General features: G+C 40.2%; 1 protein-coding gene across 3 annotated transcripts in view; it reads left to right on the forward strand.

Annotated features, from left to right (window-relative positions):
* The window catches only part of ATRN (attractin), a 163,165-nt gene that overhangs the window by 73,433 nt on the left and 67,559 nt on the right, over positions 1-22,173 (forward strand). For all 3 annotated transcript variants that reach the window (XM_041732303.1, XM_041732302.1, XM_041732301.1), the window contains exons 11-18: positions 3,348-3,432; positions 11,106-11,326; positions 13,246-13,367; positions 14,435-14,573; positions 16,211-16,401; positions 19,195-19,414; positions 20,779-20,964; positions 21,746-21,979. In XM_041732303.1, the coding sequence (XP_041588237.1) occupies positions 3,348-3,432; positions 11,106-11,326; positions 13,246-13,367; positions 14,435-14,573; positions 16,211-16,401; positions 19,195-19,414; positions 20,779-20,964; positions 21,746-21,979 (1,398 nt within the window). The remainder of the gene's footprint in view (positions 1-3,347; positions 3,433-11,105; positions 11,327-13,245; positions 13,368-14,434; positions 14,574-16,210; positions 16,402-19,194; positions 19,415-20,778; positions 20,965-21,745; positions 21,980-22,173) is intronic.

The raw sequence follows: 22,173 nt of genomic DNA on the forward strand, positions 1-22,173 counted from the left end.
TCTTTAAGCAGGCTCCATGCTCAGCCCAGAGCCAGACTGGGGGCTTGATCTCATAACCCTGAGATTATGACTAAAGCCAAAATCAAGAGTTGGATGCTTAACCAGCTGAGCCACCCAGGTGTGCCTGTAAGCAACATTTTAAAACAAACTGAAAATAGCACTAGTTAAAAATGGTCAGGCCATTTGAAAGAGGTCCAAATGGTATTTTTTAACATTCATGTGGCAAATATTGTAAATCTATTTTTTTGAAAACGCATTACTTCTGTATTAGGTTCTTGTTTATGTTTCTTATGTTTTTAATGTATTTGATTTCTTTTTAAAAAAATATTTAAATTTAATTTGCCAATATATAGTAAAACACCCAGTTCTCATCTGATCATATGCTCCCCTTAGTGCCTGTCACCCAGTTACCCCATCCCCCCTTCCAGCCTCCCGTCCGGCAACCCTTTGTTTCCCAGCATTAGGAGTCTCTCATGGTTTGTCTTCCTCTCTAATTTTTCCCCACTCAGCTTCCCTCCTTTCCCTTATACTCCCTTTCACTGTTTAATATATTTTTCTATATTAAGTTCTTTTAAGTGAAATCACTCCCATTAATTGGTTGGATGTTAATTTTTGAGGGTGAGTTGGGTGACCAGCCTCTCCTATGTTACAGGTGAATGCCTTATATAATAGTTGTATGTAGTTGTGACCACTAGCATTACGTTAAGTTGGTTTAACTAATAGCTTTATCTCATTCCCTAAAAAACATATTCCTGAAGTAATACTTTGACTTGGAATTTTATTTTATTTATTTTTAAAAGATTTTATTTATTCATGAGAGACACAGAGAGAGAAGGAGAGGCAGAGACACAGGCAGAGGGAGAAGCAGGCTCCATGCAGGGAGCCTGACATGGGAGACATGGGACTTGATCCCGGGACTCCAGGATCACGCCACCAGCTGAAGGCAGGCGCTAAAGACTGAGCCACCCAGGGATCCCCTGACTTGGAATTTTAAAATTTTTGGTGTGGTAATATATTTGACCATAAGAGGGCAGTATTTGTTCATGCAAAATAAATACGAGAAATTCTCTTGTGCAAGTATCATCAGATGGTTTTTTTTTTTTTTAACAGATGTATATGTGTCCACCCCTGAGCTTGGGGATTATAAGATGAGTAAATTAGAGCTTGGCCTCATAATGGTGGAGGCAGAGAACTGAGCAGACAATACAATTGCAATTCAGGGTGTTACTTGCTCTGAGATGAATATCTGACAGCATCTGTGGGCATGCCTTAATTCAAGAGAGTAAGAGTAATGGGCAGGGAAAGCCGTCTTGAGTAGGGTCTGGATTCCGAGGAAGTCAGCTAGGTGAAGTTAGGTAACACTTCCCACGTGAAGCAAGCTCTTGTACAGAGACACAGAGGCAAAAAGAGACCCTACCACATACTTGGGGCCTTTGAGTAGTTTTGGCTCTATCAGTTGCACATCAAGGAGAAATGGCTTCCAGCAGAACTAGAGAAGAAAGCAGCTACCAGTCTAGTCAGATCTTGAGAGACCTGTTATGTCATGCTGAGGAGTTTGGGGTTTTGAAGAATCTTACAGAAGAGGTCATAGGATATTTGTGCCTTAGAAGATCTTTCTGTGGCATTGTGGTGAGTAATTGGGAAGGGGCAAGATAGGAGTTAGGAGGCTGTTGCAAAGTCCTGAGGAGTGTTGGAACCAAGGCTGTTGAAGTGGCAGTAAGGGTAAAGAGAGAGATGGGTTTGGGAACTGCTGGGAACTTGAGGATTGTTGGGGTGCACATCTTTATGGCCAGGTAATTGGTGTGGCCATGGTAGATGGTGCTTTTTACCAAGGCTGGAAGTAGAAAGAGAGGGTCTGGGTTGGGAGGAAGGGAGTAATTCGGGTTTGGGGCCATGTTCAGCTGGAGATGACTATGGGACTAAGCCATACCAAAGTCATTGGGAAGCCCTACGCAAGGGTGAGCCTCTAGGGAGCATGTATCATCAGGGATGAGCAGAGAGCCAGAGAATGGATGGATAAAACAGTCTGAAGGAGAGTGAACACTATGCAAGCGTATCAGAGAAGCAGGAGGAACTGAAGGTAAGATTGGTGACCCATGAGAGAGTGGTTAACAATGGCTGCAGAGGACTTAAGGAGAACAAGGACTGGAGAGCCTTTTGGATTTAGCAACAAAGATGTCGTTTGTTAGCCTCTAGACAGGGAGGAGTAATCCAGACTGCAATAATGTAAGATGAGATGTACACCATGAATGTTGACTATTTTAGTAAAAAAAAAAAAAAATAACCCCCACTTCTTTGTGAAGGGAAGAGAAGGCATAATGCTGTGTTAAAAGTCAGGTGGGACAAAAGGAAGGAGTCCCTGCCACCCTGTGGTTTTAGGAAGGGAAACAAAGTGGGTGGGCAGGAAGCTATGAGAGTTGATGGCCTCTTCTCCATGTGAAGAAGACCACAGAGTCTAGGCTGGGGAAAGGAAGTGAAAGCTGCTGTTAAGGTTGGGTAAAAGTCTGGATCAAGTAAAATGGTTGCTTAGTGAGTATGAATGTATGAGTGTTTCAGAGAGGGAGTGTGAGTGAGGTTAGCAGGGTACTGCAGTGCTAGTTGGATTAAGGTCCAGAAAAGAATTGATAGCATGAATCAGAACAAAGGAAAGTCAATAGATCCTAGGTGTTCTAAAAAGGAAAGGACTGGGACGCCTGGGTGGCTCAGCAGTTGAGTGCCTGCCTTTGGCCCAGGGCGTGATCCTGGAGTCCTGGGATCGAGTCCCACATCAGGAGCCTGCTTCTCCCTCTGCCTGTGTCTCTGCCTCTCTCTCTGTGTGTCTCTCATGATTAAATAAATAAAATCTTTAAAAAATAAAAAAAATAAAAAATAAAAAGGAAAGGACTTTTAAAACATTAGATGAAGTTGGAATTTATTTATTTATTTATTTATTTATTTATTTTCATTTTTTGCCTGTATTTTCCTGTTTTACCTACTGAATTTGGACAAATCAATATGGAGTGGAAAAAAATTATGGAACCCACATATTTTACTTAAATTAGTTTTGAAAATTATAAAATTTCTTGTTAAGCGTTTTAGTTAAAATTGATGGGCAACAGAGTGAGTGATGTATCATGGATGTTAGAGGCATTCATGAATTAGAATTACTGTATTGTCCTACCCTTCTTCCATGCCCTGCTCCTCTGCTGTTGCCACATTTTACCTCAGAAATAATGGTGTGATTAAGAAAAACCAAGAAATATATCTTATGAGGTTGTACTTGTCACAGTCTTCTCTCCAAAGAAGATGCCAGTTCCTACTGGTCTTGAAGAGTGGTTCTTTCTGAAATGTGTTTTTCTTGCTCCTAGCTTGTGACCGCTGGTCAGTGCTTCCCAGACCTGATCTCCACCATGATGTCAACAGATTTGGCCATTCAGCAGTCTTACACAACAGGTAAATGTTAAAGAAACACTTGCTCCTTTTCTCTTGTGTTTATTTTATTTTATTTATTTATTTTTTTTATAAAGATTTTATTTATTTATTCATAGAGACACACAGAGAGAGAGAGGGGCGGAGATACAGGCAGAGGGAGAAGCAGGCTCCACGCAGAGAGCCTGACGTGGGACTCGATCCAACGTCTCCAGGATCACGCCCTGGGCTGCAGGCGGCGCTAAACCGCTGCGCCACCAGGGCTGCCCTTCTCTTGTGTTTAAAATGAAAATGAGGGGATCCCTGGGTGGCGCAGCGGTTTGGCGCCTGCCTTTGGCCCAGGGCGCGATCCTGGAGACCCGGGATCGAATCCCACATCGGGCTCCCGGTGCATGGAGCCTGCTTCTCCCTCTGCCTGTGTCTCTGCCTCTCTCTCTCTCTGTGACTATCATAAATAAATAAAAATTAAAAAAAAAAAAAATAAATAAAAAATAAAATGAAAATGAAGTTGAACATGAAAAAGTGGAATGGGACTTACATATTATTTGCATATTTGTATGAATTTCCTGATTTATATTTAAAATATCTGGTGTGGATTTACTTATAATATATGGATTTACTTATAATGCCAAGTTTGTTGGGTGATTTTGTTAGCATGTAGGAGTATCCCATGTTTGGTGCTATCTGAATGCACGGGACAACAAGAGTTAACATGCAGTTACTATCTTATGCCCTCTGCTGTTCACTGTTGTTTGTGGTACTTGGGTTATCAGGTTTCTCATAGTTGTATCTGAGTGGTAATGAGAGATTTAAAAAAAGAGAGGGCACTTCAGATGGAGGATAAGATAGAGGAACAGAGATGGGGAGATTGTGAACATTCATATAGATAAATCTGTAGTCTTTGGGTATTCTGAATTCTGTATTTCATTTCATTGCATCCCTCATCACTCAAAAAGGCCTGGCCTGAGCTAAATAAATCTGCCCCAGGAGAAGGAAGATCCAGAATGGCCACTCTGCCTGTTCTTCACAGTGTGCTTTAAAGATCTCTGATTTAGGGCAGCCCGGGTGGCTCAACGGTTTAGCGCTGCCTTTGGCCCAGGGCATCATCCTGGAGACCTGGGATCGAGTCCCACGTCAGGCTCCCTGCATGGAGCCTGCTTCTCCCTCTGCCTGTGTTTCTGCCTCTCTCTCTTTCTCTCTCTCTCTCTCCTCTCTGTGTATTCTCATGAATAAATAAAATCTTTAAAAAAAAAAAAAAATCTCTGATTTGTTGGGGCACCTGGCTGGCTCAGTTGGTAGAGCATACATGAGAGACACCAGAGAGAGGTGCAGAGACACAGGCAAAGGGAGAAGCAGGCCCCATGCAGAGAGCCCGATGTGGGACTCGATGCTGGGTCTCCAGGATCAGGCCCTGGGCTGAAGGCAGCACTAAACCGCTGAGCCACCGGGGCTGCCCCCTGGTAGAGCGTACAATTCTTGATCTCAGGGTTGTGATTTTGAGCCCCATATTGGGTGTAGAGATTACTTAAAAATAAAATATTAAAAAAATAATAAAAATAAAGATTTGTGATTTGTTAAAGAGCCTAATCATGTTCTTAATTTTTCCCATTTTGTTTCAGCTATTATGATGAATGTTGCTTATTTCACCTAAAATTCTGAGCCTTATCAGTCCTAAAACTATTTAGATGCTATAATGCCTACATTATGTTAGGTTTCCTTTGGCTTTCAGAATTTCTGTTATGATGCAAGATGAGATGAAGACCTGGAATTAGGAAAGATGAACCAGCAACATGTCTTGGGGATTTCAGGAAGGAAGAATTGACAGAATTCAATTTATTCAAAATAAATTGAGAATTTAGATGTTGGGAAAAGGTGACAACTTTTTAAAGTAATCACTTAGCTGTAATTTAGTGATAAATGTGGTTTTTCTGTGAGAACATGTGATAGTATAGACTGACACCATTATTAATTTGAAGTGTCATCTTAAATTGTAAGTTGATACTTTCTCAGTGAGGAAAACCGTGAAGTTTTCTAATGAGTACCTCTTAATGCTTTCATCTGAAAAGCAGTGGGGCTATTTTTTCATCATCTTGCCTATGGGTACCTGGCCACTGCTTTATTCATCTGCCCTCTTGGTTCTCCTAGTACAGGATTTGGCACATAATAGATGTTAGCTAAATTGTGGCAGCTCTTAGTATGGTGGTGGTAATTAGCAAATAAATGGATCTTCTATTAAAACATTCTGAGGTTTTATACAAACTCAAAGAAGATTGCCAGTTTCCATATGATATAGTTTAACCACTATTCAAAATTAGTAATGGCTGCCTGACTTATAATAATGTTTTCATTTTTTGTGTAATTCCAGTTGTATGTTTGGGCCTATGAATAATCTGTGTGTGTATGGGGCAGAGTTGGAGGGGGCAGCAGATGATGAGAGAGGCCATGGCTAGTTTCAGTTTTTGAAAGAATTTACTGAGAGAGAAACTTTGATTCATACCATTTCTTTGTATTCCAAGTGATGGATCCACAGCATTGGGTCAGCCGTGCCGCACTTTGTTGCTGTTTTTGTGAGGGGAGTGGGATGAAGAGCTGGCTGTGAGGCCCCGGGGCTGCGGAGATGCAGCTGTTCCTTTCAGTTGCCTGCTCCAGGCCTTTTTTTGAAGGGCTCTGTGTACCTCACATAGCCTACGTGTAACCAGATGGATTCAGAATTGCTGAAAACACCAGCTGTTTTCAGCTGGGAGAGGGATGGAGCTTACTTGGTTTAAGCAGCAGATTGACAAGTTGAATCCAGATTGCTTAACACAATACTCAACCAATAGACTAAAGATTAAACATGGGGTTCATTTTTGGTAATTGAAATGTGTCCTTTTTTAGATATTACAGATGCTTAGAGAGCCACAAAATCTCTATGTTTTAATGTTTTAGTCTTGTGTATATTTGAAGGAAATTGAGATAAGTGAGAGTGAATTACTTGATGCCTCACTGTGAGTTAGTTCTAAACTTCCTGGCAGGTTATAAGATCTCAGAGTTGGAAGAGATCCTGAAGTCATTTGTTCAAAACTTCCACTTAATGCAGTTATCCTCTTTAAACATGTCCAGGGATGGAGAACTCACCTAAGAAGGAAGCTCCTTCCTTTTCTGTACACATCAGTTATTAGCAAGTTCTCCTTTATATTTTCTAGAATCCTCTTCTCTGTCTCTTGTGCCAAACTATCTTGTTTCTGTTCTTCAGATTTTCGCAAGAGATTATTATATGTAAGGATAGTGTTACGTCTCCTGCCTATACAGTCCCCAGCCTAACTCTTCCTTTAGGTTCTAATCTGGCACAGTGGTTGACAGGATTGAGGATATCCCAGCAAATGTCACTCCACAGGCAAAGAGATACCATGTATATGGCAAATATGGCCCAGTGTTCTCCATGATACAAACTGCATCATTTGGTGGTATTGGCCTCCCACAATAGCATTTTAAGAACTTTCCTTGGAGCTACTGCACAATTGCTTTTGTTTTAAATGTGTGATTCTGCATATATGACCTGTTACCAGCTTTATTGAAGTACAGTTGTACACAAAAATTAAATATACTTAAAGTGATAACTTTGATATAGTATACACTTCTGAAATCATCACCACAATCAGGATAACATATCCCTCACCCACAAAATGTCCTTGTTCAAAAATGTCCTATATATATTCATGAGGGATAGTGCTCCATAGTTTTGTGGGGTGTTTGTGATACATTTGTCTGATTAATACTGGACAGAATAAGTTGAGAAATATTCTTTTCCCCTCTAGTTATGGGAAGGATTTGTAAAGGATTGGTATTACACTTTAAATATTTGATGTTTGGTGGAATTCTGGGACTTGGTGGAATTCATCTGGGTCTGGGGCTTTTCTTTGTGGAAAGATACTAAAATTTCAAATTCATTCTTTAGTTGTAATAGGTTTATCTGTTCAGATTTTATGTTTCATGCTAAGCAGGTTTTTTAGCTGTGTGTTTTTTAAATTGTGGTAACATTTTTATAACATAAAATTTACTATCTTAACCATTTTTTAGTGTATGGTTTAGTGGCACACATTGTAAGTACTACCGTCACTGCCATTCATCTCCTGAACTGTTTTCATTGTGCAAAACTGAAACTCTCTACTCATTAACCAATAACTTCCCGTACTACGCTGCTCCCTCTCTCTTTGGCAACCAGCATTCTATTTTCTGTCTTTATGAATTGATTACTTTAGGTACCTTTAGTTGGAATCATACAGTATTTGTCCTATAGTGGCTAGCTTATTTCACTTAGTATAATATTGTTAAGGTTCATTCATCCATGTTGTAGCAGGTGTCAGAATTTCTTTCCTTTTTGAGTCTAAATAACATTCTTGTGTATGTGTACCACATTTTGTTTTTCCATTCTTCTATCAGTAGATGCTTGGTTTGCTTCCAACTTTTGCCTATTACAAATAATGCTGCTATAAACATGGATGTACAAATATCTGCCTGAGTCCTAGCATTCAGCTCTTTTGAATATATACCCAGAAGTAGAATTTTTAGATCAGATTGTAGTTCTATTTTTAATTTTTTGAGCAATTAGATAGTTTTGATAATAGGAATTTGTTTCATTTAAATAATCTAATTTGTTGGTATAAAAGCTCCTAATATTTCTTTATATGCTTTTTAATCTCTACAAAATCAATGATGATGTCCCTTCTTCATTTCTGATTTTGTTAATTTAGCTTCTGTCTTTGTTCTTGGTCAGTCTAGATAAAGGGTTGTCAATTTTCTCGATCTTTTCAAAAAACAAACTTCGGATTTCATTAATTTTTCTCTTTTATTTTTCTGTATATATTTTGTTTATTCTCTATATCATTTTCTCCCTTCTGATTGCTTTGGGTTTAGTTTGTTTTTCTTTTTCTAAAGGTGGAAACTTAGATGATTGGGTTTAGATTGGTTTATTTATTTATTTTTTTTAACATCTGTGTTTAAAGCTGTAAGTTAGTCTCTAAGTACTACTTTAACCCTATCCCATAGATTTTGAAATGGCATATTTTTGTTTTCCCTTTAATTAAAAATATTTTCTAATTTCCCTTGTGATTTCTTCTTTGACCGATAAGTTATTTAGAATATGTTGTTTATTTTTCAAATATATGTGGAGTTCACAGATTTCTGCCTATTGATTTCTAATTTAATTCCATTTTGGCGATCAGAGAACATACTTTGAAGATTTCCTTTCCTAAAACAAAACAAAATGAAACACTTAGGGTTTTTTTTTTTTTTTTTAATGGTCTAGCATATTTGATTTATCCTGGAGAATGTTCCATGTGCCCTTGAAAAGAATATGTGTGCTGCTTTATTTGGGTGGAGTGTTCCACAGATGCCAGTTAGGTCAAATTGGTTGATAATGTTGTTCAAGTTCTGTGTATTCTTGTTGATTTTATGCCTAGTTGTTCTCTCATTATTAAGAGTGAGATATTGAAGTCTTCAACTATTATTGTTACTTTACTATTTTTCATAAAGCAGGCCTAACAGCAAATAATTTTCTTAGTCTTCATTTATCTGGGAAGGTCTTTATTTCAGTTTCAATTTTGAAGGATAGTTTTGTTGGACAGAGAAGTCTTTTTTTAAATAATAAATTATATTTATTTATTCATGAGAGGCAGAGAGAGAGAGAGGCAGAGACATAGGCAGAGGGAGAAGCAGGCTTACTGCAGGGAACCTGATGGGGGACTCAAACCTAGGACCTCAGCATCATGACCTGAGCCAAAGGCAGATGCTCAACCATTGAGCCACCCAGGTGCCCCTGGATAGAGAATTCTTATTTTACTTTTTCTTTCCATTACTTTCAGTATCTCATTCTTATGCATTCTGGCCTCCATTGTGTCTTAGCTATTAATATTAATGTGATTCTCTTATATGTGGTGAGCTATCCTGCTTTTGTTGCTTTTAAGATGTTCTCTTTGTTTTGAGCCTTTAGCAGTTTTTTATTTTAATGTGTGTAAGCATTTATCTTTTTGTGATTTTCCCACTTGGAGTTTGTTGAGCTTTATGGATGTATGGATTAATTTCATCAAATTTGGGAGTTTTCAGCTATTACTTCTTTAAGTATGTTTTCTGCTCACTCTCATTTCTTTCCTTCTGGGACTCCTATTATGCTTAAGTTGAATGCTTGACAGTATCCTGCAAGTCTCTGAAGCTCTTTTCATTTTCTTTGTTATTTTTTCATTTCTTTTCTTCAGATTATACAATCACTTTTGATGTGTCTTTAAGTTCACATTTTTTTCATTTCACCTAGTGAATTTTTCATTTTATCTATTACACTTTTCAATACCAGAACTTCCTTTTAATTATTCCTTACCATTTATGTCTCCTTATTGATATTTTTTACTTGTTGAGTCATTGATATGCTATTTTGACTTAATTCTTCAGACACAGTTTTTTTGAAATCTATTTGTAACAGCTGATTTGAAGTCTTTGTCTTTTGAGTCTAACATGTGGGCCCCCTCAAAGACAGTTTTGATTGACTGATTTGCTTCCCCTATTTGGTACACACTTTGTTATTTATTTATTTTTTTTAGTTTGTTATTTTTTTGAAAGATTTTATAATTTTATTTATTTCTAAGAGAGAGAGAGCACATGCATGAGCAAGGAGGAGAGGCAGAGGGATACACAAACTCCCCGCTGAGCAGGGAGCCCGACACAGGACTTGATTCTAGAATCCTGGAATCATGACCTGAGCCAAGGGCAGATGCTTAACTGATTGAGCTGCCTGGGCGCCCCTGCATATATTGTAACATTTCGTTGAAAAACAGACCTTTTAGATAATATCAGATGTGGATTCTGATTCCCCCACCATCACTACTGTGGGTTGTTGTTACTGTTTGTTTAGTGTCTTGCCTAGACTAATTCTGTAGAGTCTGTCTCCCCAGTGTACCACTGCTGATTTTTTCAGCCCAGTTGTTTTTTCTTGTTTTTATTTTTAAACCTTACTTCCTAGGGATTGCCTCTAAAGAGTCCTAGGGTTTTTTTGAGGGGTCAGGGAGGGAAGGGTTTTTAGATACCACAGTCTAAGTACTAGTCATATTCGTTGCTCCTAGGTTGATTATTGTCTTTTAGTCCTTTTAAGAAGAGAAGTTAAAGAGAAGCTTCATTGTTGTTCTTGTTTTAATTTTCTAATTTCTTAAAGATTTATTTATTTGAGGGAGGAGGAGGCGCAGGGGAGAGGGAAAAAGAGCCCCAAGCAGACTCCATGCTGAGCATGGAGCCCAACACAGGTCTTGATCCCACCACCCTGAGGTCATGACCTGAGCTAAAACCAGGAGTTGGATGCTTAACCAATTGCACCACCCAAGCACTCTGTTGTTCTTATTTTTAAAATGAAAAATGAATTTGTGTGTGTATTTTCCTTTTTCCCTCACTAGATTAGATAAATGGTCACATACATTATATACTTTTCTTTGCATTTCTTTTTTTCCACATAGCACTATATCCTCCATAGCAGTATATAGAAATCATCTACATTCCTTTTTATATCTACCAACTGCTGTTGTGTAGATGTATTCTAGTTTACTCACATCACATCCTGAATTGATGGACCTTCAGGGACATTTTGTCTGAAGATTATAAAAAAACATATCATGCATTTGTATATAAAAGTTTCAGTAAACTACTCCTCTCCTTTTACTTTTTTTTTTTCCTTTTAGCACCATGTATGTGTTTGGTGGTTTCAATAGTCTCCTTCTCAGTGACATCCTGGTATTCACCTCAGAACAGTGTGAAGCACACCGGAGTGAAGCTGCTTGTCTAGCAGCAGGACCTGGCATCCGGTGTGTGTGGGATACAGTTTCATCTCACTGTATCTCTTGGGAGTTGGCAACTGAAGCACAAGAAGAAAAGTTAAAATCAGAATGTTTTTCCAAAAGAAGTAAGTTTTTTTTTTTCTCTTCTTAAGGTATTTAGTATATTTTATGTGCATTTTTATGTTCATTTTATTATCCAGAATTGTTTGATAATAACTGGTACAAAGGTTTTAGGGGTGTTTGAAAATTGTTTTGTTAACATCTTTACAATGGATGGGAACATGCCATATGGCTCCTAGAAGCTATCTGTGAATGATGGAGATAAAACCTCCTTGGCATTGCATAGATTTTGTATACCAACACCTGAACCTGGCAGTTGGTCTCAGGTGATGCAATCCAGTAGGACCTTTTTGTGATGATGGAACTGTGTTATATATGCATTGCCCCAGTATAAGAGCTACTAGCCAGAGACACTTGAAATGAGACTGGTGTGACCAATGAACTGAATTGTAAACTTTAAGTTAAGAACTACATGAGGCTGGTGGCTACCATACTGGATTATGCAGTTCTAATGTTAAGGATGAGATTAAGAAGGCCAACCAAGAAAAGTTATGTTGGAGTAGACAGGTAGAGTTGCTCTCTTTGCAAAGTATTCTTTTCTAGCTTCTCTAGTTGGGCACAGCAGTGATAGCAAGACAGAGAGCTGCTAAGGATGAACAGTGGTCCTGGCTTTTTAGAACCATCCCTTGTTTTCCAGGTTTTCTTCATCTTGCCTACTTAGTTTTGCTTTGACAGTATAGCACTGTGTAATACAGTGATGTAATACTCAAGAAATCCTTTTAAAAAAAGGATTTGCAAAATATTTGTTCACTTCAATTATTTTAAAGAATGTTGGTTGAATTTCTTAACTGTTAGTGTTGGTGTAGCAAGTTACCTTGAAGGTTATGGTGGATAGAGTCAGCTTACACTCTACTGGAATGTTCCAAATTAAGATGAGCATAAATCCCTAAAAAGGACACCCAGGCAACTGTCCAATGAGTACTGGAGAACTAAGAGAACCAGAACTTGGTCGGGTTAGACACTGTCTCTTCAAAGGGATAAAATCTGTGAAAATTGGTTTTTTTTTTTTTAAACCAAATTGTAAAAGTTCAAGTTAAATGTCCAAGATTATTGGAAATAATATTTAATTACCTTAGGTGGTTCACCATGAACCCCTTTGCTATGAACTCATCTCAAATGTCACATCCCTGGTTATTCTGCCTTGTGTATGGGCCCAGTCATTGAACTTATGACCAGGGCAGGTAGAGTAACCTAAGGAGAGTGCTTTGTGGGGGTCAGCCCTACCTTGTCTTGCCCATGGGTTCTACCATGTGCCATGTCCACAAGTGGATTGGTAGATAAAGCAACAGGGTTGTACAGCCTCTCTTTTGTTGCTGAACTTGACCTGTCTAGGGTCAATAGGAGATACAGCAGATCTGTAGTAGCCCAGAAGTTCTCAAACGTGTACTCTTAGACTTACAGACATGTGTACAGGTTGTAGCTTGGCCTAGTGCCTCCTTTGGGGTTCTGTGGTGCTATCTGCTTCCTGTGTACAGATTAGCCTTGCGTTTGTAGATGGGAGGAATGGCTTGGTCTTCTGCATTACTTTGTTTGGCTCTCATGCAACTCTTGGTATTCATTCTATTTGCTAGTTGCTTTTTTTCTTGGGAAGAGAAGTATTCAGAGAACCACACCTACTTCTATTATATCTCACTGTCATTGAATTAAATTAACCTATCTTTGTTTTTCCCTCTCTTTGTACTTTTTTCAGGGGTGGGGAAGTTTACAAATAGTGTTTCTTCAGATTGTTTACTTATTTCTAAATGTTATTTTAACCCGAACACACCAGTATATTTTCCTGCCAGTTTTTATTTCCTGACCCTTGTTACCTTTTTTTTTTTTTTTAAATCTTAGTCTCAGATTGTGCTCAACAGCAGCTGTAAATAGCCTGTGACTTTTCTAAGGAGAAGCAGTCATAATTGATAAGTTTTTCTTCTTTTCATAGCCCTTGACCATGACAGATGTGACCAGCACACGGATTGTTACAGCTGCACAGCCAACACCAATGACTGCCACTGGTGCAGTGACCATTGTGTCCCTGTGAACCACAGCTGCACAGAAGGCCAGGTCAGGGGTCACTGTTCAAGGGTTGCAGAGGATGAAAACACTCCAGGGGGGGGCGGTTTGGTGTAAGATTGTAGTGTGTATGATATAAATACTATCCCAGAGGTATTTTTAAGACCTCTGGTGTAGGTTTGGAGTTTATTATTGGAAGGGATGCTATAAACATCCTAATTTCAAAGGTCCTCCTAGCCACAAGGATTGGTATGTAGTATTTTAGAAGAAGGCAGGACTGTTATTCTGTGTACTCCCTACTCCCTAGGTAGGCATGGCTATAGCTAGATCCTAGATGCTTGGTGTGAGGCTTGTCATGGTGACCTCACTCTAGCTGTACAAGCTTTTGGAAGCAAGTTAGAACTTGAGACTGAAGGTGAATGAGGTGACTTAACAAAATCTCCTTGTCTTATATCTTGGCTCAATATAATTTATGCTCACCATTTGTGATTTTTTAAATTTAAATTTTATTTTTTAAAGATTTTGTTTATTTATTCATGAGAGACATACAGAGAGAGGCAGAGACACAGGCTGAGAGAGAAGCAGGCTCCCTGCAGGAAGCCCAATGCAGGACTCAATCCCAGGACTCCAGGACCATGCCCTGAGCCAAAGGCAGACACTCAACTGCTGAGCCACCCAGGTGTCCCACCATTTGTGATTTTTTAAATTCAGGTTATAGGGCAGAAAAAGATACAGTGATTCAGCGTCTGTAGTTTTTGACAGTTTATTCTATAAAGCAGTTCATAAAATATAAAAGTTTCAGTCTGTTTGGGAGGCGTTTGAAAAGCAGCAGGTTGAACACCACCACTTCACAGTAGAGTAGGTTAAAGCATGGTATTTAAAAGAGCATATTGCCTCCTTGCTGGGTCAGGCATGCCCTGTGCAGAAGATTTCAGCATACTGTTTCCACTGCAGGGCCACTTCGTCTGCATCTTATTTCTTTGATTGATTAATTAATTAATTTGTTTATTTGTAATTTGCTTCCTCAATTAGATTTTGTTGATTTTAGTATTCTATTTATCCTCAGTTGGAGTTCTGTCCATGTATTAAAAGAAAAGCTTTTGCCCACTGTGTTCTAGATCTCCATTTCCAGATATGAGAATTGTCCCAAGGATAACCCCATGTACTACTGTAACAAGAAGACCAGCTGCAGGAGCTGTGCCCTGGACCAGAACTGCCAGTGGGAGCCCCGGAATCAGGAGTGCATTGCCCTGCCTGGTAGGCCTTGTAGGGGCATCTTAATATGTGTGGGTCCAGAGACTAAACACACACACACACACACACACACACACACACACACACACAGTACTGTGCAGCCTTGATTGAATCCAGCAGAAGGAACAAATTCGTTTTATCCATTCATTCCCCATACCACTATTGTTATTTTAAAAAATGAAAATAGAGTTCTTAAGCATTTGCTCCTCCTGTGCTTTGAAATAAAGTGAAGTATCATCTGCTGCTCTGGAGAATGGAATGACAGCTTAGCTCCATATCATCGAGCCTGCTCCATTGTCCTCATTCACCTCTGCTATAGTCACCTGGCAGTAGAATGCAACAGCCTTGGCAGCCAGTCTGCGGGACACTTTATGAAGAGTACTTCTTACAGACCACTGGGACTAGGCACCTTCTGGCATGAAGGAGGAGAGATGCTTTTATCAGTAGCACTCCCTGAGGTGATCTCCTGTCCTGAATACCTCAATTTATGCCATCTGAGGTTCAAGATGAAAGAGAGTTGAGGCCTCAGGCCAGACAGCCACAACAAGAGTTCTGTAATATATTTGCCCAACCAGGATTTTGAAGAAAGGGGACATCTTTGGTTCTGCATGGCAGATGAAGCATGCCCAGGGTAGCAGGGTCTGCTAGTCTCCATTTGAATATCCTTTGAAAGTACTTGATTCAGCTTGCATGAGTGTGAGCTTCTCATTCTTTACCTCATTGCATCAAACTTCAGTGCACTGCAGAGTACCTGGGAGTCTTGTCAGAAGTCAGATTCTGGTACTCATTGGGGGTGGGGCCCTAGAATCTACCTTTTAATGAATAGTGATACTGATGCCACACTTGGCAGAGCAGATCTTGATGTGCTCTTAAATGATCCCTTTCCTATGGCACTTTCCACTTACTTCATCGACTGGTAATGGGCATTGTTGGTGGTGTCTCCAGGGTACTTGGTTCTGGCAGAGTTGTCCTGCTCATTCCGTCTTCCAGGAAATATACATAGCTTCTGTGCATTTCAGGGCACAGAGCTGAACTGGGTGGATTCAGGGCAATCGCAGGAGCATGTTACAGTCTTGCCTGGTGTGCTGCACCTGTATCACTTTGGGGTTGTTTTGTTTTAGGGTTTGTTTGTTTTTTTTCCTAAAAAGTATCTTTCCACCTCACTTTTGGGATATTTTGTACCCTTGATTTTACCTTCCACTTGATGTGAAAACAATGCATCTTTGGAAGACTGTAGTCTTGTTTACTCACCAACTCATTTCCACCCTCTAGTTTTCTTCCCCACCCTTTCAATATGCATATTCATTTTTCTGTTCTTTACTTAGGATTTTAGTCTTATTTCTAATTGTCCTTCAAAGGGGGGTTTAGAAATCTAGCATTGGCACCTAAGATTTCTTCCTCCAAGACATAAAGAGTTGACCTTAGAATATGCCTCTTGAGATCCAGGAAATAGGACTGGTGAAGTCTAACATTCTTATATTCTTCATTGGTCTTCAGTAATGTGTGGGATACCCTCACCACATCCTAGAGAAGTATTAATGGAATTCAAATCGCAAAAACCTTTCAGGTGATTTGAACTGGTAACGTAGTAGTTTTGTATGATTTCTAAAACTCTTTTTTTTCTCCCTCCTTTACAAAAGAAAATATCTGTGGCATTGGCTGGCATTTGGTTGGAAACTCGTGTTTGAAAATTACTACTGCCAAGGAGAATTATGACAATGCTAAATTGTCCTGTAGGAACCACAATGCCTTTTTGGCTTCTCTTACAACCCAGAAGAAGGTAGAATTTGTCCTTAAGCAGCTGAGAATAATGCAGTCATCACAGAGCATGGTGAGTTAACTTAGATCTTAAGCTTCTAGTACCCACCCTTGTACTGAGAGCTCTAGTGCAGCTTCCCTGTGGTATGCCTGGCAAGCAGAGTCATAGTATGAGCATAGTAGACCGGGGATCAGCACCGTCAGAATCTCTTCCTTTAATGCTTTCTTTCTTACCTTAAAATTGTTAACACTTTATTAGTCATATCTATTAGATTAGAATATAAATGAATAATTACATGTGTATTAAATAGTAACGTGTGTCACTTATCCTTATGACATCAGTTGATGCTTTCGTATCTGTTTGTTCCCTGGGTTCTGCTTGGGGAGAAGGAGAAGGGATGTCACTACTGATGAACTAGGTTGAATGAAGCCACTTGAGTCTGTCACATTTCAGATATTGTTACAGTATGTAATAATTAATAGTGATCACCTTAAGAACTAGATGTTCATTGAGTCTTTTTTAGGTCTGGCCAGCCCCAGAGGATAGGTCACCTTCTTATCAAGAGTTTCTGAGCACAGAAAGGCTCCAAATTCTCTTCCTGTCTTCCCTGTGCTTTCAAGTGGCTTGTTGTTAATATTCCAAAACGACATTTTGCCCTTTTTTGGGTCCAAAACCCTAGAACTGTCATCCTACCCTCAGTTAAGTAGGTATTTACAAGACAAATCTTTTTCAACAGTATTGGCTTTGGTACAGAGCTCTTCGGGGGAAATGTTTTTCTTCAGGCAGGGAGGAGGAATGAACAGCATTTCATTGGGTGCAGCCTTCTTCAGGGAAGGACACAGAAAGTGTGGTCTGAGTCCTGGCTGTATTGGCCTCGTTATACCACCTGTTGTGATACTAGTAGCAAGAGCCCTATAGTATTTTATTTTTCTCCAGTTGTCTTTTCTCCAGTGTAACTTTGTGGTATAGACAGCTACACATTGGTAATATGCTATAAATGTGGTAACCTTGGGACATTATGGCCTCCATTTGATGTTTTATGATATTTTGAAAGCTTTTTCACATTTTATAATTTCTGTTAGAGGTTTGTTGTTTCTCTTTTCTCACCCCCAAATATGGGCCTCTTCTAATGTTTTGTCCTTGACTGTTGGTTGGTCTTACCTATAGTCACTCCCTCAGAAAATTGAGGACTTATAGTCTTTCACATGACCCCCAATTCAATGTTTCTGAAAGAACACCTGATTAGAAGGGTCCTGCTCTCCCAGCTGGCCACAGATATATCTCCTGGTCCCTCTTCCCTCTTCCTTTAGTTTTCTAGCTCCAGAAGGTTCTGCCTAGTCAGGTCTGTTGGGAGCACATTTGAACAACAGGAATTCACAGTCTTGTGAGACTTACAGATGAAAGACAACTATAGCATATGTGCTTCCATAGCTGCAAGTCTAGACCTAGAGCCCAGGCTTGCACGAAAGAACAAGCATGAGCACTGGACCCGGCCTATAGGGTAAAGGCTAGCTGGTAGACAGCCAGAGAGGTAACCCCTGAAGATGAGAGAGGGAGTGGGAAAGTGGAGAGGGAAGCACTGTTTTTGCCTTGTTACCGCCACATGCAAGATGCAGAGATTGAGGGATGAGCTGCTGGTATGTTTGCATGGCTGGCTATAGGCTGGGGGAAGGGGGTTCTTGTGGCCGAGCCTCACAAGAGATCAAGGCCAGATCCTGAGAGGCCTTGTGTGTAATGCTAATTGCTGTGAATTTTGTCATGAAAGCCAGTGGAAGATATTGAAGGACTTTAAAAGGTATTAAGTTTAGGGTACCTGGCTGGCTCAATCAGTAGAACATGTGACTCTTAATTTCAGGGTTGTGAGTGTAAGCCTACCAACATTGGGCATTGAGCCTACTTAAAATTTTTTTTTTTAATTTAAGAGATACTAGTTTTGATTATCTTTCTTTCCTTAAAGAATACATACTTCAAAGGAAATTTAGAAATTACTAGCATTAAAATCAGAAAATAAATATCACTTGAGGCACCTGGGTGGCTCAGTCGGTTAAGCATCTGACTGACTTTTGATCTCAGCTCAAGTATTGTTCTTAGAGTTGTGAGTTCAAGCCCCATGTTGAGCATGGAGCCTACTTATTACAACTAAAAATAACTTCTGGGTGTGTTTATCCCTTTTAGGTCTTTAATTGGCATATGTATTTTTTCCTCTCAAAAATAGAAATACATTTTACATTTTGTTTTATAACTGTCACTACTAGGAATATCTTCCATTTCTGGACTAAACTTTGTACTTTGATTTATAAATTTTTAAAATTGTAATGAGAAGGAAATTTTAGTAGAACAGAAAACACAGACTCCCCAAAGGTTTGCTGCCCTATTATTCCCTAGAAAATTCAATGCCAGCCAGCACACCCCAGCTGAAAGCGGGAATCTTCAATCATCTGAACTGGCCAAAGCCCCAACATAGGCTTAAATAATGATCCTAGGATAGGCATATAACCAGTATTTCATAAATATTGGTAAGATGACTTCGTGTATGAGTAATTATTTAAACCAATGTTAGGGGATGGCCATCTCTTTATAACATCTGTCATTACAGTACAGTACTTTAGGGACTTAATTACTGCTTTGCCACTAATCTCTGAAGATTTTATCTTCTCTGAGTTATATTTCTGTCCTTTGTAAAATGGCCATATTGAAATGCCAGGCATGATATGTAACATTAGAAATGATAGTCTGTCCTAATCTGCCATGGCTGAATTGGGATGGGGAGACTTTCCTTTATCTGTAACTTAGTGGTTTTTATCTGTAAGGCACTTTTGCTCAAGATGTTGCTTGTATTCAAAGCTGTGTCTCTTTTGCCTATAGTCCAAGCTCACCTTAACCCCATGGGTTGGCCTTCGGAAGATCAATGTGTCGTACTGGTGCTGGGAAGATATGTCCCCATTCACAAATAGTTTACTACAGTGGATGCCGTCTGAGCCCAGTGATGCTGGATTCTGTGGAATCTTGTCAGAACCCAGTCCTCGGGGCTTGAAGGCTGCAACCTGCATCAACCCACTCAATGGTAGTGTCTGTGAAAGGCCTGGTAAGTATATGGGTGAATAGTGTGTCATAGGAGGTTCACTGAAAGAGAAACTGTCAGAGGCGTAGTGAAATGTTGAAAGGTGTGAGATAACAGATGAGGTATTGATTTCAAGCATATGAGTCAGAGTATTGTATGAGCCATAAGCATAACACTACTCAGAGAACCTAACATTCTAATTAACAGTGAGATTGATTGGTATGTTGACCATAAAACATACTGAGAATTACTCTGAAAGGCCAATGTCCTGAGGTTGGCAGAGAAACACTGGAAGAAAGAACAGAAAATGCAGAGAAAAGATAAAAACGCATGCAGGTCACTGCAGGGACAGTACAAAGAAAAGTGACAGTGGGGAGAAAAGTGAGAGCGGTTACATGATAGCAGAAGCTAACCTGACCCGCGCTAGAGCTATAGGACAGTGCTGAGGACTACACAACAAATAGCTCCTCAGGTTCATGTCTCTCCACTGGGCTACATTCAGGCTTGCCGTGGGCAGCACGGGGGCAGCACCTGCAGCACAGAGACAAGCATCTTACTCCTGCAGAGGGACTCACACACAGTAGGTGGAGTTCTGTGGGTGCTTTTTGGGACGCTGCACTCCGATGACACCATGTCTCATTGTAGGAAGGTATTGTAAGTTGTCTGAAGAGTACAGAGGTGTAGACAAAAATCCATAGCCCTGTAAGAGTATTACTAAAATATAGTTTCTAAACTTCCTGTATGGAAGCTTTTCAGCCATTTGGAGTCCTAAATGCTTTGGTGCTGCATTTAGTGAATGTGGTGGTCCGTCTCCGCCCCCCCCCCCCCCCCCGCCCCGAAAAGATACAAGTTTCATGTTCAGGTGGATTTTAAAACCCCTGAAGTTCATCCTGAGTCCCATATATTGTAATGAGTTTTAGAACTGCTACTCTTGGGAGGCCTGGATGGCTCAGCGGTTGAGCATCTGCCTTCGGCTCAGGGCATGATCCTGGGTCTGGGGATCGAGTCCCGCATTGGGGTCCCTACAGGGAACCTGCTTCTCCCTCTGCCTATGTCTCTGTCTCTGTATCTGTCTCTCTCTCTCTGTCTCATGAATAAATACATAAAATCTTTAAAAAAAAAACCCTACTCTTATGGAAAGACTAGCTTATTTCCTCATATCTGTCCTTAATGCTCTTTGAAAAGAGTTTTTTCCCCCTAAGTGTCTGAATATACTTGACTAACCAGTACATGGTGACTCTGTGTTTTCTGTTTTCTCCTACATTTAATGTAGCCCACTGGTTTGATTTCATGACACACTAGTGGATTGTGACCTATCCTGAAAGCCCTTGATCTTAGCCAACATGGTGAGAACTCTAAGTGTCTGTCTCTTTTGGGTTTCTTTTCAGCGAACCACAGCGCCAAGCAGTGCCGGACGCCGTGTGCCCTGCGGACGGCGTGTGGCGAGTGCACCAGTGGCAGCTCTGAGTGCATGTGGTGCAGCAACATGAAGCAGTGTGTGGACTCCAATGCCTATGTGGCCTCCTTCCCTTTTGGCCAGTGTATGGAGTGGTACACCATGAGCAGCTGCCCCCGTAAGTGAAGAGGGTGCAGCTCCCACTGTAGGGCAGTGCTGTCAGCCTCTGAACATTCTAAGGACAAGATCAGAGACTGCCCGAGGAGAACCTTCATGCAAGATCAAGCCCTGTAGGGGCACTGGGTGGCTCAGTCAGTTAAGCATCTGACTCTTGATTCTGACTCATTTTGTGAACTCAGAGTCAGGAGATTGGGCTCTGTGTTCAGGGGGCATCTGCTGGAAATTCTTTCCCTTTGCCCCTCCTCACCTCCCCCCTCAAATAAGTAAAAAATTTTTTAAAAAGCAAGCACTGTAGGACAGAGTACGGAAATAGCTTGCCCAGCTTTAGGATCATATTGCTCAACCCATGTAATGTCTATACATCTTCCTTTCCTGATTGATGAAATAAGTGCTTTCTGCTAAGTCCCCTTCAGTGTCCACATCCTGGGATTAATAGAGGAAGGGAGAAACCGCTTTTCTATGTTGGGCAAGATTTGGGGCTCTTTAAATTTTGGGGGGGGCTCTTTAAATTTATTGTGTCATTTAAGCAGTCACCTCAGAATAGGAATTTTGACTGACAGAATAGTCTGTTTAAATAGAAGGTAATTTAGGAGTGCCTGCCTGGTTCAGTCAGAAGAGCATACATCTCTTGATCTTGAGGTGGTAAGTTCAAGCCCCATGTTGGGTATAGAGATTAGTTAAATGAATACATTTTTTAAAAACTTTTTTAAAAAGGTAATTTAATACAATGAATTCAAAGCTACCTGTGGTAGTGAATGGTAACTTGTATTCTTTTACAGCTGAAAATTGTTCGGGCTACTGTACCTGCAGCCATTGCCTGGAGCAGCCAGGCTGCGGCTGGTGCACCGATCCCAGCAATACTGGCAAAGGGAAATGCATAGAGGGCTCTTATAAAGGACCAGTGAAGATGCCTTCTCAGGCCCCTGCAGGAAATTCCTACCCACAGCCCCTTCTCAATTCCAGCATGTGCCTGGAGGACAGCAGATACAACTGGTCTTTCATTCATTGTCCAGGTAAGATGTCTTGTGTATCCAAAAATCAAACCAGACTGTAGTGTACCCTACAGGCAGTCCACTGGTAAGATTGCAGAAACAGAGAGAAATATCACCCTTTTAAATATCCAGGCGCATACAATCCATTATAAAAATGTTCTTAAGATGAATAACTTGTCCTCACATGAGAGGATTTTTGACAGCACCATTTGCTG

Source organism: Vulpes lagopus, chromosome 18, assembly GCF_018345385.1.
Source record: "Vulpes lagopus strain Blue_001 chromosome 18, ASM1834538v1, whole genome shotgun sequence".
Classification (NCBI taxonomy): domain Eukaryota; kingdom Metazoa; phylum Chordata; class Mammalia; order Carnivora; family Canidae; genus Vulpes; species Vulpes lagopus.